General features: G+C 48.7%; 5 protein-coding genes across 5 annotated transcripts; 3 read left to right on the top strand and 2 right to left on the bottom strand.

Moving 5' to 3' along the window:
* Positions 1–800: 800 nt before the first annotated feature.
* Positions 801–1,184, bottom strand: BKA55DRAFT_474313 (uncharacterized protein; the record flags this gene model as incomplete). The annotated part of the gene is made up of 2 exons (XM_046186159.1): positions 801–836; positions 882–1,184. Coding segments are annotated over 2 exons (339 nt in total), but the record flags the coding sequence as incomplete, so codon positions are not given.
* Positions 1,185–1,964: 780 nt separating this feature from the next.
* BKA55DRAFT_595087 (uncharacterized protein) lies at positions 1,965–2,665 on the top strand (the record flags this gene model as incomplete). Its single annotated transcript, XM_046195750.1, has 3 exons — positions 1,965–2,162; positions 2,235–2,295; positions 2,325–2,665. 3 exons carry the CDS (start codon positions 1,965–1,967, stop codon positions 2,663–2,665), a joined length of 600 nt encoding a protein of 199 aa, XP_046048000.1.
* A 2,240-nt stretch (positions 2,666–4,905) lies between these two features.
* Positions 4,906–7,281, top strand: BKA55DRAFT_646266 (uncharacterized protein). Its single transcript, XM_046197210.1, has 4 exons — positions 4,906–5,937; positions 6,018–6,448; positions 6,521–6,644; positions 6,699–7,281. Exons 1-4 carry the CDS (start codon positions 5,392–5,394, stop codon positions 7,074–7,076), a joined length of 1,479 nt encoding a protein of 492 aa, XP_046047999.1. The 5' UTR covers positions 4,906–5,391; the 3' UTR covers positions 7,077–7,281.
* Positions 7,282–8,928: 1,647 nt separating this feature from the next.
* On the top strand, positions 8,929–10,016 carry BKA55DRAFT_514045 (mPR-like GPCR protein; the record flags this gene model as incomplete). The annotated part of the gene is made up of 3 exons (XM_046187948.1): positions 8,929–9,498; positions 9,558–9,788; positions 9,849–10,016. 3 exons carry the CDS (start codon positions 8,929–8,931, stop codon positions 10,014–10,016), a joined length of 969 nt encoding a protein of 322 aa, XP_046047998.1.
* Positions 10,017–11,916: 1,900 nt separating this feature from the next.
* BKA55DRAFT_617378 (vacuolar ATP synthase subunit B) lies at positions 11,917–14,003 on the bottom strand (the record flags this gene model as incomplete). The annotated part of the gene is made up of 7 exons (XM_046196724.1): positions 11,917–12,914; positions 12,969–13,294; positions 13,378–13,539; positions 13,590–13,625; positions 13,679–13,698; positions 13,764–13,848; positions 13,905–14,003. The coding sequence occupies 7 exons, from the start codon at positions 14,001–14,003 to the stop codon at positions 12,107–12,109; spliced, it is 1,536 nt and encodes a 511-aa protein (XP_046047997.1). The 3' UTR covers positions 11,917–12,106.
* Between the last annotated feature and the right edge of the window lie 1,662 nt (positions 14,004–15,665).

Raw genomic sequence — 15,665 nt, 5'->3', positions numbered from 1 at the left:
TTGAACCTCGACGCCTCCTGCCGTTTTCCTATCTTTGTCTTTATGGATGGATGTCGTTTCATGAACCTGGCTAGCCAATGTACACCGACAGGCTTTTCCTTTCCTTGTTGTCGTAGGAGGGCATTGACGGTGGCGCGAACTTGACTGTGAGAGGGAGCATAGCCCAAGGCCTCTTGCCGAAGTATCCATGCGACTAATCTAGACTCTTCAGGTTTGGATAACAGCTGGGCAGGCTGTGTGACCTCTGACCTTGACGGTAGGCCTCTTAATCGGTCCCCGAGTGTCGACCGAGGGATCTCACGTTTCTGGGCGGATTTGTTCTGCGAGAGGCCGTTATCCGTGACATCTAACATTGCTTCAGCAACTTCATCCTCTGTATAAGACACGCGTGGCATTTTTAAGGCGATTATTAGGGGCTGGCATCGGGAACATTGGAAGGAGCGTCGGGGAGGCTGGGTGTCAAAGGAGATGTTTTGACAAATTTTACATTAGTCCCGTGCGACCATGCTGCATACGTAACCAAAAAAGCAATGTGATGATATCAGACTGAACGAATTCCCCGATACAACAGAAATTATTTTATACTAATAGCTTCAATTCTGGTCAAATACTGTGTAAGTGAAATTGGGCATTTTGTATGGGGAAACTTTTTTTTTGCTTGCCGGTAGGTGGGTGCTGCCGGTAGGTGGGTACTGCATGGTAGTACAGTGCACACCCTGAGGTGAGCATCCGACCAAGCTATTTGGTACTGCAATATATATCGTTAATATGCTGTCTCTGGAGGCCGAAGTCAACTCACATCTTACAGGAGTCCGATCGTAACATCCCCTTTGACTCTAGCATAGACTTCAACCTAATTATCACATCAACCCAATTGTTACATCACCCTTAACTCGTGCATAAATCTCTACCTCAACTTCAAGATCCAGCTCAATTTTGATCTTCAGGCTGCTATCCTTCTCGCCCTCTTTCGCTGGTCGATCTTTGATCCGCGATTCACGAATTGGACCAATTCTTCTACCAGGATTTGTGCGCCGTAGTGCGCCGTCCTCAGTGACCTCTTCTGCCACGGCTGCATTCTGCATCGCAAGTTTGGTAGGTTTGCGGCCTCCTGTTGGGTTGGAAGGGGACTTGGTAAGAGGTAAGTCGCCTTCGGACTCTTCGGCGCTGTTCTCTTGCTGTTCTCTGTACATGCCATTAGTCTCGCGAAGGCAGTGCCGGGAGTTGAAGACCAAGAGTTGTTATGGAGACCTACGCTTGGGACATAGTGGATCGATGTTGATAAGATTTAAAATCGATAGAGCAATATGTATAGTAACAAGGAGGATGGATGGAAAGTTGTGGTATTTTATATGCATTGCGGTACCAGGGACCCTATCCATTTAACGGGCATAAGACTTCGTACAGGTCACAGCAGCGGGGTCGGCTCAATCAGAGCGCTCGTTAGTGGCAATACCTTATCCTACACTATCTTCCGCGCAAAGAGCAAGCAGACTGGCAATAAGGCTATAACAGTGTCTTGCCCTAAGGCCCCATAGGTGCTAAGCTGTTAGAGGCACAACACTGGGGCGGGGTATGGACCGAAGTCTTATGCCAATTGAAGGGATAACAAGACATGGGACCTATCTCTGTAACCTGTATTTAGGAAATATGCTTGTGATATGAACCTACGTATGACACCAAAACTACACGAACAGGCTTGCAATGTGACCTGCGAATGACACCAGAACTCTCCCTATAACCGGTTTATTTGAAAAATAGGCATTTGCTGTGCTGTAGGGAATGGGCATAATGTGTCATAGGATCGTATGTGAATGAAATACGTTTCACTGACGCGATCCCAGGTAAAGCTTTTTTTCTTTCTTTTTTCTTTTTCCAACGAACTTCAATTTTAATTCTCCCTGGTCGTAGCAAACAGTAAATTCTGCGAGATAATTTTAAATTCAAGCAGTAATCGAGGAATCATGGTCCTAGGAATTCTGACTGCCATAGCGGCTTGTCCTGCGATCATTGGTACTACTGAAGCGATTCGCCAAGGCCAGAGAAAGAATGCCAAAGAACAACACAGGGGCGTGAAATCGAACCTCATCGTTTCTTGCCGCAGTACCTCACCCGCGGGTAGGGACGTCGATGGGTGTGCCATAGTGTTGCGCAACAACAAGGTATGCATTCTGCGAAGCGATCTGGCAACGCAACAAACTGTCCCCTTGACCGCTAATGCAGTTGATAACCAGCTATACATTGCGGTGAACAAGACTGAGGGTCGAGTCAACTGTTCAGGTCATTTATTTGCAGGTTTTATTTCCTCCCCTATCCTGACCAAGACTGGGGTCGCAAGGGAGAGGGCCTGGTGTCTACAATCTACGATGAACCTCCACAGCTAAATTGGATATACGTGGATCAAGAAACTTATGAAGTGAAGTACGGCCTGCGAGTAGAGTCAGAACACCACCTTGCTGGGCCATGGGATTGCACTCGGATTGATAAGAGAATTACCTTGGAGGGCTGGGAGGGCTTCATGGCCGTGGAAGAAGATGAGGGGTCGTGGGCGCTCTATTTTGACCGAGATGACAATGGCTTGGCTGGCAAAAGATCTAAGGAAAGGATTTTGGAAGTTGAGCTGACAAGGAAAGAGAAGAGAAAGGGTAAAGGTGAGCACGATTAAGTAGCCGCGGGGCCGGTGGGGCCAAATTTGGAGGCGGGCGTCCTCGTCGGCTGGGGAAGTATTGGAAGTAGAAGAGATAGATAGTGTGTCAGTTGTGTGCGAGGGTATGTAGACCCGCCCCTGCACATAAAGGCCGTCAAGCTGCGTACACCGAAGTGGCAAGATATTGAAAACGCAAGACCAATAATTGCGCGAGTTGATCCGCATCGCTATTAACGGATGTATACGTGTGCTAGGTCTTATCCTGAAGGCTTGGCTTAGCTTCCTCATTTGGGGAGGAACATGGCGCGGCCACGGCACGAATAGCTTGATGACCCAGTTATATAAGTTGTCGACCGTATAGGCGTCGAGCTCATATTCCTATACCGCATGAAAGAAGAAGAGACATCGCTACGTCAAACGAGGCGATTCCGGTCTTGTGGAAGGAGAGAGTAATTAGATCAATACGGTTATATAAATGATGAATGTGCCAATAAAATCCCAATGTACTGTACTGTAATAATAGATAACGGCCATATAAAGACATCTAGCTTTGGAAGGGTGTCGAATATGGCTGCTACTATAATGGACATGGTTGTGCCACCTCTGCAGATCGTCCAAGACACCAAACCTAGTGACGCGGCCTTATGGAATTCTGGAGAACGGCTTATTGTATGCCGGTACCCAACTAACTCTAAGGTATTGCGATAGTGTTGTTTATGTTGCGGAGGGGTGCTTAGTGAAAATATTTATTTAACTTGATTCTTTATTATTGAGATGAGAGTTCTTCTCTGGTTTATATCTCTAGATGATTTCGTCTAGGACTTTGAACTCTAAATCTAGGACTTTCAGATTAACAGTCTGACTCCTGAAAGGAAGGGAGATCCCCGGGCTTTCCAACGGATAGCCGTTCTCTAAACGAGACCAAAACAACTTGCGGCTAATCGTTCAGGTGAGCGCTATGAGCTTCAGAGCTACCGTGATGAAAATAGCACCACTGGCATCGCTAGACTCACTCTTTAGCGTATTATGTACCTGAGCCGCTTGACGGAAAACGACTGAGGTAATGGAAGCAGGCGCAATTGCACAGATGATAGTGCAGAGAGCATGTATTCGTCGTTGTCGATCCTCTTGAGGCAATCCTGATTGGAAAACTCGATACCATCTTGTTAGTGTCTATAGATTATGATGATAATGTTCTGTCTTAGCTTCCAGGACCTTATATGTTTGAAAATGCGTGGCCCATGACGTTGTATCATCAAGTACTGCCTTGTTGACTTCGACATGTACACTCGGACCACATACAGTGAGATATCTGACCAAGCAACACCCGACATGAAATTTGAGTTTGAACTCGATCAAACGACCATCGTTCAATCACACCTTCGCTACTTGGTTGAGACATTGAACAACAAGGGCAATACTCCATGATATGCGAAAGTGAGAAATGCCCTGCTCGTCGTTGCTCGTCGTCATTCACGTACCATGTTCATTGAAGTACGAACGCAGGAGCAAGCAACAAATGACCAGTAACAGTTTTCTCGTCATGAAGCCAGGATTTCTGGAGGTAGTACATGGCAATCTAGTGAGAAGTATATATGAACGATATCAAGAATTTATAAGTGAACCCTTCTGTCACAGCGTCTCCCTAAGGTCGCTCTGACGCACGGGCTGTATGAAAAAGATAAATTGTATTGTATTGTATGACGAAGAAGGATCAAACTTGGATGAAACAGATCGTGAGAACTTCGTTATACCTGAAGAATATAATCCGGTCCAAGGAGGTATAAAACAGACTAACTTCAGTCATTCAGTTAGAAATCAAGAGAGTCAATGCATAGTCAAAGTCCCTCGTCAATTGTGACACCTTCCAGTAACCCTCTGTGCTTGCCTGTGGCTTGCGATCGGAAATGCAAAGCGTTTACTTATCCTAAGCAGAGCCTTGCATCACAATGGACAAGTGTCCTCATAGGTAACACATGTTGTCACAAGGAGGCCACCTAATGTCAATCGCTTAGGCCATTCCATCCTTTCGCCTAATTCACAATTCACACTTTGAAGGTTGCGACTTGCCGCATGGACGTGCATCATCCCGATCACATGCCCCGCCCCCAGGAGCCGTCCGCCAATCGGAGGCAAAGCAGACACACCAAGTCCAGATACAGCACAGGCTGCGTTGAGAACAAGTCGCAGCGATGTGCCAAGGGCAATAAAAGAGAGCCACAGCAACGTAAACCTCCCATTTGCAAAACAAGAGTCTTGTACCGGCCTTTTCAATCATGTTAAGCACATGCCATGGGGTACTCGTTTGCTCTCACGTGCAAGAAATAATAGCTGGGGCTAGCTAAATGGATTTATGAACCCTATTCAGAGACATGACGCCATCTTACAACTGAGCATCTTAGCAATTCCTACAGCTGTGCCTTCTTCACATGTCAATCTTTAGGCGTTTTTCGGTGCGTTGGAGAACGGGCAGATTAGCGCCACACGCCGCGCAAGTCGGCCGTCAAACATTACTCAACAAATCGAAATAAAGGTGCTGTGCTCAACAGAAATGCACAAATCAAACTTGAAAAATGGACATATTGCTGATATGAACACCATAACCTCACGGAGAACTTTTTAATGTCTCTTTGAAATTGTGGCAGCGCACATATTTTTCCCTCGGGCGATATCATCACTCGCTGGGTAACCAAACTACACCCTTCTCAAGCTTCTCCATTGGCGGTAACATACCTACCATCACCATGATAGGTATATCCGCCTGGGACTACGTTTTCATTCGAACATGCATATTCCTCCTGCACCTCATTGCTCCCCTTAGTGTTATCTATTCGCTGGTCCGCTGCTTAATCCATCTTCCGTTCCATATCCCCCATGTGCTAGAGGCGTGGCTCGCTCTAGAGGCAGTATTCTACCTTGTCGTCTATCTCCCGCGTAAGAATTACCTCCAGACAGTCGTGACACATCCCACTGCCGGCCGTGACGACCGCCGGAGGTTGTTCTGGCGCTGCCACAACAATATTCCCGATCCGGACCGGTACTTAACGAGATGGTTCCGGGATGCGCCGGTAGCAGAGATCAAACGGGAGAACGTCAAGGACTTCTTCCGATGGGCGTTCCTAAACTCCGGCGAGCCTGATCCGGCATATGACGAGGAGCTGGAGGAGTATATTGGAGAGATGGAGAAGTTGTTGGGGAGGAAGCTGGAGCCTGGCCGTGGTGATGCGCAGTGCCTTAGATTGACGCTTGATAAGGTTGAGATGTTACATCGGAGTTTGATATGGTATCTGGTAAGTTTTCATGGAGGACTACATAATGAACTTCTCGCCCACAGTACAAGTCAGGGAGGTTTACTAACTTGATTCTATAGTGTGTGTTTGTCGTTGATACGTTAGCGTCTATCTATTTGCGCTACTACTCCTTCGACTTTCACCGCACGTCGTTGTTCCAGTTTCTCGCCGTCTTCCCGACGCGCCTCCTCACTCTCTTCACCACTTGTCGTTCGCCTGCGAAAACTCTCACTTACTGGTACCGGCCGCACACCTCCAGGACCAGACTCCCCATTTTATTTATACACGGTATCGGTGTTGGCCTTTACATGTATATACCATTCTTGGCCGACCTTAATGCCGAAGATAGCAAGGACCCGTCGGATGGGCAGGTAGGGATCATAGCTATAGAGATTATGCCAATAAGCTCCAGGATAACAGCTGAGGCAATGTTAAAGGATGAGATGTGCGAGGAGGTTCATTGCATTTTAAAGGCACATGGATGGGAAAAATTTATGCTAGTGTCACACTCGTGAGTCGCCCTCCTGTTTTCTCTAGACTTGCGTCTTGGTCATTGCCGTATATTAACTTCATCTCTATGAAGCTACGGAAGCGTTGTTGCTACGCATCTCCTTCACACGCAACAGATCACAGGCAAGATTGGGCCGATTTTGTTTGTTGATCCTGTGTCATTCCTGCTACATCTCCCTGAGGTAGCGTATAATTTTGTACTGTTCTGCTTACATCACTACTAATGGTCTCCGCTAACCTGGACTCTTCAGATCTGTCGGAAGCCAACCCAGGCTAGTGAACACTTGCTCTCTTACTTCGGCTCTAAAGACATGGGCGTCGCGCATACGTTATTCCGACGTTTCATCTGGTCCGATAATGCCTTGTGGAAGGAAGACATCCAGCACCATCGTGTGGCTGTTGTGCTAGCCGGCAGAGACGTGATCGTAGACACGAACGCAATTGTGGCGTATCTGACGGGCACACATGACTGGTCTTTGGAGACTGAAAGCTGGGAAAATGGAGTATGGAAAGGGGACGGGCTGGAGGTGCTGTGGTTTCAAGATTTAGATCATGGAGAGGTTTTTAGCCGGAGGAGGACGAGACAGAGGTTAGTGGATATTGTTAGGAGATTCGTCGCGGAGGAATAGTTGTCTGTATTTAGTCTAATAGTGGCAGCGACCTGAAATCCTTTATACTTGGTAGTTTCGATTCTTGCAGGCCTATACTGGCGAAGGCGGGACGAGGGAGGTTATTAGTTATATGAATGAAAACAGAAAAAGCCATTACGGCGTTTTGGTAGTAAGCTAGGTTCATAGATCACAAGGAGGATGCACTCTCCTTGCTAGGTTTCACTGGTCCCTCCAAGTCTCTTCTTGTCAGATATGGTTATCGGGAAGATGACATGTAGTCTGACTTCCAATGGATGAGCATGGACATCCCATTTACATGGCAGTACATTCACAAGTGTCCCACTGTTAGGGATCAGATCAGGTCACCCATCCGGGGGTCCCATCCGCCACTCTAACCCTGACAATCGCGACGATCGAAAGTAGAGTTTCCAAACAAAGCACAAAGCCAGGGGAGATGCTGAGTTCGAAATTTGATGCAATTGCTAAGTGACATAATCTTGGAAAAATCACGCCACTTATTGCCACAGTTCGAGGGCCTCATTTGCTGAAATTTAACACCCCTACGATAACGAGAAAGACTACCATTCTAAGGATGCCTGGTATAAAGGGATATCTATCGCAGTATTGTATCACAACCAGACAGTATCATGCCGGCGTGTCGCAAACGCAACTGTGACGTGATGGGGGAAAACGGATGAGAGGGGGGGCGGAGGAAGAACGCCATTTGTTACGAACACATCCCTCCAACTTCCTCGGAGCACTCCGCTTCGATGTAGCCAATCCGCGCTAGTTTTATCTTCTTCCACCAGCAGGGACGCATTGCGTTATGCCCCAACAATGCGACAATGCGACAATGCGACAACGCGACAACGCGGACACGAAAGCAGGAATTACCCGCCGGGAATGTTGATGGGCCTAAAGAGACAGCGCATCGCTACCACCCTGCGAAACCGCAGTCTAAACCTGCCCCGTTTCTGGCGACTAAGACGAGGCTGAAAATGGGTTAGATTTCTACAACCCCGCCTTGCCCACTTACTTCTAGTGGAAGACGTTGGAGCCGGTGGATTGGTCAACCTTCACAGACGTTTGCAGCATCAAGACAATCTGGCCGACTCCTCGGGCCAACACATCTCCCAGTCTAACGAAATCCTGACCAGCCCCGATTGGGAGGCGAGAGGTAATCCCGATGCACATTTTTCAATAGCCGGGACTCACACATCCTCTCAAGATATTGACCAAGCGGCCTTCAACTCGCCATCCCCATCCCCATCCCCATCTCACACACTCACAAGACCTCAACCTCCGGCCAAGAAGGCCGTACGAAAACGGAAGACGAGTTCTGGTGAGCCTCTGGCTCCTAAACGGCTTCAAATCAATCTTAAGCCCGCCTTAGACACTGAAGTTGATATACAAGGAGAAGCAAGCCATGCTGACAGGGGTGATATCAGAGGTCATCGAAAAAAAAGATAGAGCGGATAAACGGGCACAGGAAAGAAATCGAGTTGCGGCCAGTAAATTCCGCTATCGGAGGTATCGGGGCGAAAAACGCGATCCGATCCACTAAAATAAAAACTCAAGACCTGTTCGAAAATCCGGGAATCCCCTTTCCCTTCAGGATTCAGACTGTTAGTCTGAAAATCCTAGATTTAAAGTTCAAAGTCTTAGATGAAATCATCTAGAGGTATAAACCCGTGAAGAACTCTCATCTCAATAATTAACAATCAAGTCTTATAAAATATATTTTCACCCAGCACTACTGCGCAATAAACAAAAAGACCTCAACGCATGACTCGCGACCGAGCGAGTTCTTTCTACTATAGAAATCGCATCTGATCTATCCGTTCATCTAACATCTCCTTTACAAAGCGCAATGGGAACCTCACGGTCTGCACCCCAGGACGTGGCATTGCGCCAACGCTATCCTTCAGGGGCAGGCTTATCAACAGAATCTATCAACACAGGCAAGGTCATCGAGAACAAAGCCGAGAAAGCCCTCCTCCTATGGGACGACCTCCCCGCCTGGCGCCGCGACAATGCCTTCATTCACTCTGGCTATTGTCGAATCCGTCCTACCTACCTGCACTCGCTTCGCTCACTATTCAATCTGCACAATGAATCTGTCAACATCTGGTCACACCTCCTCGGTGCCATTGTAGCTGTCGCTTGCTCGCTCTACTTGTACTACGTCATCCGCCCACGCCACGATTTTGCTACACTATCTGACGTGCTCGTCTTCACATGCTTTATTGGTGGCGCAGGGTTGTGCCTTGGCATGAGCGCGACGTTCCATGCTGTGCTAAATCACAGCCAGAAGGTGGCGCGGTGGGGGAATAAGCTAGATTATACGGGAATTATCGTGCTGATTGTGGGAAGCTTTGTGCCGGCACTGTATTATGGCTTCTTCTGCATGCCTACGCTGCTCACGGCGTACTTGTGCCTAGTGAGCTTTGCTTTGAGAGGGCGCGACCTAACGGTGAACGGCCACTGACAAAGACCCAGATATGTCTGCTTGGCACCGGATGTGCCATTATCTCGTGGGTAGAGCAGTTTCGCACCCCAAGGTGGCGACCATACCGAGCCATGATGTTCGCCGGCCTCGGCTTATCTGGCTTCATCCCTATTATCCACGGCGTCGCCATCTACGGCTACAAGGGGCTCGATGACAGAATCAGTGTTACCTGGATCATCATCCATGGCGCCATGTATCTCTTTGGTGCAGTTCTCTATGTGGTCAGGCATCCCAATCGTTTTCCATAGTGGTGGTGACTAACTGACTGACTGGGAATGTAGGCTCGATGGCCGGAGAGGAGTTTCCCAGGTGCATTCGACATCTGGGGCAGCTCCCATCAGATCTTCCACATGTTTGTCCTGCTCGCTGCGGCAACGCATTTTTATGGCATGATGAGGGCGTTTGACTACCATCACACGGTCTTGGGATCCCAGTGCTTGACCGAATAAATCGAGACCTTTTCGGTTGTGTACCGCTCTCTATGGACGTAAGGTCGTTTATCATTATTATTCCGTTATATGGGTCATTCCCAAACCCAGGACCCACGATGCACGCAAGACCACATCCCATCGCTACTGCTGCCCTGGACCCGATAGTTCGGATTCTACTCCACCACCGTGATCCTCATCAGCAGCTCGTGTGTAACGTCATGAGAAGATCCATGGACCTGGAAGCGCCGCTGCCATCATTCACATCGCCTATACCGGATTGACTCTATGGCATGCGTCATCTGCTCCCCTTCTCAAGACATCATGAGTGCACCGTCACCATAATCTTCTTGACGCAAACGCTTCTGCGCACCGCTATCAGGACACAAACAGCCTCTAGGAAATTTTAGCAAATAATACTCTAGACGAAGCAATAAAAGCGAACAATGACACTGGGCCACCATATGAAATGGGTCAGGTCTGCACGCGATCTCCGATGGGACGTAGCCCCAACTCCGTTGTTTCGCCACCGAAGGCTTCCAGCAATATTCTAGAGTGAGTGTGATCCATGAGAGGAAGATTTGAAACTATATTGCGACTATAGTAATGGCTGAAAGATATTTCATTATTGACTCTGCAGCTGCATCGTTCTGATATGCAGAAACGATTGGATTGGATCATATCCAAGTTGGAAGGGATTAATGTTATCGGTGACATCACAAGAATTATAATCAGAAGCCACGAATTTCATAGTCCAGCTACAGGAACCTGGACTTTCTCACAATTTAGTGGCCAACCATGGCTCCTCACGAGCCGTTCCTTTTCCTCTGGCGCGGTGATGGCATCCGTTAGGCACACGGTGTTAGTGTGAAGCTCTTGCGGGGGGAGGAATCGGGCAAGCCGACCTCAGATTGCTGGATGGAGCCCTTCTCCAAGATCTGGCTTGATGACACCTAATGCCAAATTCGCTGATTAGTATCCCCCTAGATGCCGCATCATATGCGCCCCCGGCACCTTGCCTGCATTGCAATTCGGTTTAATATCGCCCGCGGAATTTCGTTCATTGTTGTTGCTATGCTAGGCAGTCATGAGAATAAGGGACGAGTAGATCGTAACCAAGCGCCCGCGCCGTGTAATCATCAATATAGCATACGCCGTAGTAATGTCGCCCATAAGTCTCGGGATGCCCGGGCAGAGCTGGACGAGGATGTGGGAGAAGGTGCTAGCAAAGAGGAGTAGGCCTTCATGTAACTACAGTGCAGCTATCTGGGCACCTGAGGAACTGATACGATGGGGATCCCAACGTTGTAGTTAGCCTGCAGAGGGCGATAGCGGCCTTGAGGTTGGGATCTCCGAGGATCTCCTTGGGAGCTTGGTTCCAGAATCTGGGTGCTCTCGAGGTTTAGTAGCAATATTATCAAGAGATGTGGGCTACATGATCCTCACTCATACTTTGGACTCACAAACTCAAGAACGAAACTGGTAGCCACGAAGCGGTAAGCAAAGCGTGAACAGCACCACTCTCACCCGGCCTCAGCCGCGGTTCGTCGACCCCTGAACATCTTTTTTGGTTGCTTCAATGGCGCTCCTCTATTCTGTGTCGTTGGTGCCGTCTAAGTTTCGGCGGTGGGGGACGAAGTCGACTGAGCCAGCTAGGCCTCCCTAAGATCGGCTACCGTGCCAAGGTCGGTCTGTCGCTGGTCCTCCTCCCTTCTTCTTAATATAAAAATATAGAAGAGTAAGAAACAGACAATTCAAGTCATTTCCCCTCTTCCTTAACGTCTTTTCTTATATCAGTCTAGCTTGACTTCGGAATGAATAGTTGGACAGCAATATAAACCAGAATTTCTAGCACTGCACGGCCCCGCTTTATGATCACTTGTTGTAGAAAGTTTGATGAAATATCGGCCGAGGATTTGACTGAATGGAATTAACTCGGCTACCTATGTTCACACTCCCAGACCTTCTCTTGTGCGTTACAGTTTCCTCTAAGACGACTCCGCGAGCATATAAACGATCCATTGAAAACAAGTTGCACTCTCTACGAGCCCTACTTCTGCCTTGCATGCCCATTATACTATTCCCTATCAGTGTGTCAACAAATTGGCTCCTCAGCTGTCAATTAAGTTTTCCTTGTTCTGCTGCTCACCCCAGGGCCCAGTCTCCCCCCGATCCCTGGCATTGGCCTTCGCATCCTTAGCGGCTCGCTGGTAGAACTCATTGAGGATCTTGGCGGGAATACGGTTGAGCAACTCCTTGGGGTAGATTCGGAGGAGAGCCCATGCGAGATCAAGAGACTCGTAGATGGTTCGCGATTCGTACTGGCTCTGGCTAATGAACTGGTGCTCAAACTTCTCCAAGAACTCCAGAGATAGCTTATCCTCAGCCGACAGAGCCTCCTCGCCGACAACAGCCTTCATGGCCGCTGCATCACGACCGATAGCATACTTGGCATACAGCTGGTTCGACACATCACCGTGGTCCTTGCGGGTCATGCCTTCACCAATGGCAGACTTCATCAGACGGGACAGCGAAGGCAGCACGTTAATGGGAGGGTAGATACCGCGGTTGTCCAGAGCTCGGTCAACAAACACTTGACCCTCAGTAATGTAGCCAGTCAAATCAGGAATTGGGTGAGTGATATCGTCATTGGGCATGGTCAGAATGGGGATCTGGGTGATGGGTCCGTTGCGGTCCTTGACACGACCGGCTCGTTCGTAGATGGTGGACAAGTCAGTATACATGTAGCCGGGGTAACCGCGTCGACCGGGTACTTCTTCTCGAGCGGCTGACACTTCTCGAAGGGCATCGCAGTAGGCAGAGAGGTCTGTGAGAATGACCAAGACGTGCTTCTCGAGCTGGTAGGCGTAGTATTCGGCAGTGGTGAGGGCGAGACGGGGAGTAATGATACGCTCAATACTGGGCGGGGTCAGTCTAGTCTCAATTGCATGATATCGTGACGGCTGCGCTTACGTAGGGTCGTTCGCGAGGTTTAGGAAGAGAGTAACACGCTCCAAGCTGCTGTTCTCCTCAAAATCGCGAGTGAAAAAACGCGCAGTCTCGTAGTTCACACCCATGGCGCCAAAGACGATGGAAAAGTTCTCCTCGTGACCGTCGTGGACGCCCTTGTTGGTAACACCCTGCTTCTGGATCAGACCAGCCTGACGGCAAATCTGAGCGGCGATTTCGTTATGAGGCAGACCAGAGGCGGAGAAGATGGGGATCTTTTGTCCTCTGGCAATCGAGTTCATGGTGTCGATGGCAGAGATACCGGTCGAGATCATCTCTTCGGGGTATTCCTAGGGTTGTTAGCCAAAGCGTGAACACCGGAGCGCCTGCAGGAAGCCTTACACGAGAATAGGGATTGATGGGACTGCCTTACACGAGAATAGGGATTGATGGGACTGCCGTTGATGTCGAGGTAGTCCTCGGCCAGCACCTTGGGACCCTTGTCGATAGCTCGTCCAGACCCATCAAAGATACGACCAAGCATGTCCTCAGACACACCGAGCTTCAAGCTCTGGCCGGTGAACTCGACATTAGTCTATTACGTCTCAGTCCAAATTTCTTATTATGGCACTCATTGTTGCCTACCTTCTTGACATCGATACCGGAAGTACCTTCGAAGACCTGTTACACTTATTAATCGCCTTGTTGAAATATATCGCGTTTCGAGGAAGTACCTGTACGACCGCTCGATCACCTGTTCATCACTGTGAGCCTGTGCCGCGTCATTACCTCCAGGTTTTGTTTAATAACCGCACGAACCTCGAGCTTCCAGGACCTGACCCGATCGCTTCGTGCCATCGGGAAGAGTGAGGGTCACGATCTCGTTGTATCGCGGAAATTTGACCTAGTGTTGTCAGCTGGTAAGACATAGGCTGAGCAGATCCTTGCATGCCGACGTACGTTCTCGAGGATGACGAGGGGGCCGTTGACGCCACCAACGGTGTTGTAGCGAATCCTCGGGATGACCGAGTACGACGACGATTCGCGTGGGTCTCCCATAATGAGCGCTAGATCGAGCAACAGGCGGGAGAGCAGAATGAGAGGTAGATGACGAAGGAGAAGCCGATCCAGAAGATGGAAATTAGGAAACGGGGAAGGCGCCTCAAGGTGGGCTGAGGTTGGAGGAGATTGAGTTAGCTTCACCAAAGTGGAGCACCCTGCGCCAGCTCAAAGACGCACGACCAATAAACTCACTGGGAAGCTGGTACTAAGTCTTCTTTCTCTAGGGTTGCCGAATAAAGCTACTTGTCGTTGTACCTATCTACTCTTCCCATTTGATCGGAGAATTGTGGAGGTCAGCTGGGCAGATACTGTGAGATGCACAAAATACCATCTCGGTCTTGGGATGAGCGTCGAGGTATAACGGCAAATTAAAAGGGCAGCAGCTTCCTTTGTCAGTTTTATAAAACTCGACGGCACCTAGCGGGACCAGGTAAGGGCGGTATTAACCAAAGGTTTGACGGATTTTCACGGTGGAAATGATGAGAAAGGAGGATTGGCGGGATTGTGTGAAGAGGGAGAGGGTGCGGGGACATGCCCCTTCGACTCCGGTAAGCCTCTAGTTAGTTACATAACCAGCACGCACCTCAGTAACCCCATCTTCCCATTTTGTTATCCTCTCCCTTTTTTATTATTTTATATTTAGAAACGACTTATCGCTACATATATACTATCCAGAGTCGGATTCGAGTGACTGAGCCACATCTGTAGTAAAAACATATGTTTTAGCGATTACCAAGATTTACAAGATGCTAAGGACGCAGTCGGGGAATCCCGCCGCTCGGAAGCGTGTCGACGATATTGCTCGAACCAATCATACTTATGTCTCGGGCACCACCTGATCAGCGACAAACCATAAGCCTAGGCTTACGGAGCCTCCGTAACGCCTTCATTGGCCAACGTTGTGGTCGGGACCATTTCGTTGTAAGGGGCAAGTTTACACTTCACAGGATGTCCTGCAGCCAGGGGTCCCTACATAAGCACACAACGAGCGATGGATCGTGATGTGTCTAAGGGAAGCTTCTATACTAATCTTTCCGTCATTGGTGTGCCTGTATGGTGTGTTGTGTGTTGTCTTATAGACTTCTCAATAATATGTATGTCCTCTATCCTTATACAGTACATTCTGATAGATACCTTAGCTTCCCTCTAAGGCCACACCCGGCGCAAAACAATAATAATACGACCGCATAACCATGTTTAAGGGCGTGCAGTCGGCGATTCGACATTCCTGCCACATTATGACGTCACAAAATGCAGATGCCTAAGAAGTGTGTGCAGCACGCAAAGCAGCCATCGAATCTGCGGTGCCCCATCGGTCCTGGTAACTGCAGTTACAGTTTGACAGGGGGCTGTGTGACGGTCCGTATGGACTTAGATTTTGATTCGCCTCAACAAGACATGTCAAATGACACATTGGTATTTCTAGGCTTCCCAGAATGTTTATACCAAGTTTTAATACACGCCTTCACCATGCCATTTGTTGGGATCGCCATTAAGGTGCATTGTGTTATAATGCGACATTTGTCCCCAGTCTGAGCTTTTTTCTGAACAACCGTATAAACTGTTCATTAGAAGAGCACACCGCTCCCTTGCCCATAAGACGTACAAAGTTTTGTTGGTTCTGTCTACAATGGTATCAGTAAGTGAACAGACGTCGAC

The sequence above is a fragment of the Fusarium redolens genome, assembly GCF_020744475.1.
Source record: "Fusarium redolens strain MPI-CAGE-AT-0023 chromosome Unknown BKA55scaffold_10, whole genome shotgun sequence".
In the NCBI taxonomy this organism is placed as follows: domain Eukaryota; kingdom Fungi; phylum Ascomycota; class Sordariomycetes; order Hypocreales; family Nectriaceae; genus Fusarium; species Fusarium redolens.
Note: the sequence above shows the minus strand (reverse complement) of the source record. Positions and strands in the feature narration are given on the sequence as shown.

Coding starts and splice junctions, on each gene's coding strand:
- BKA55DRAFT_646266 (XM_046197210.1), top strand. CDS start 5,392: ATGATAGGTATATCCGCCTGGGACTACGTTTTCATTCGAACATGCATA. Junction 5,938..6,017: donor GGAGTTTGATATGGTATCTG/GTAAGTTTTCAT, acceptor TTGATTCTATAG/TGTGTGTTTGTCGTTGATAC. Junction 6,449..6,520: donor TTTATGCTAGTGTCACACTC/GTGAGTCGCCCT, acceptor ATCTCTATGAAG/CTACGGAAGCGTTGTTGCTA.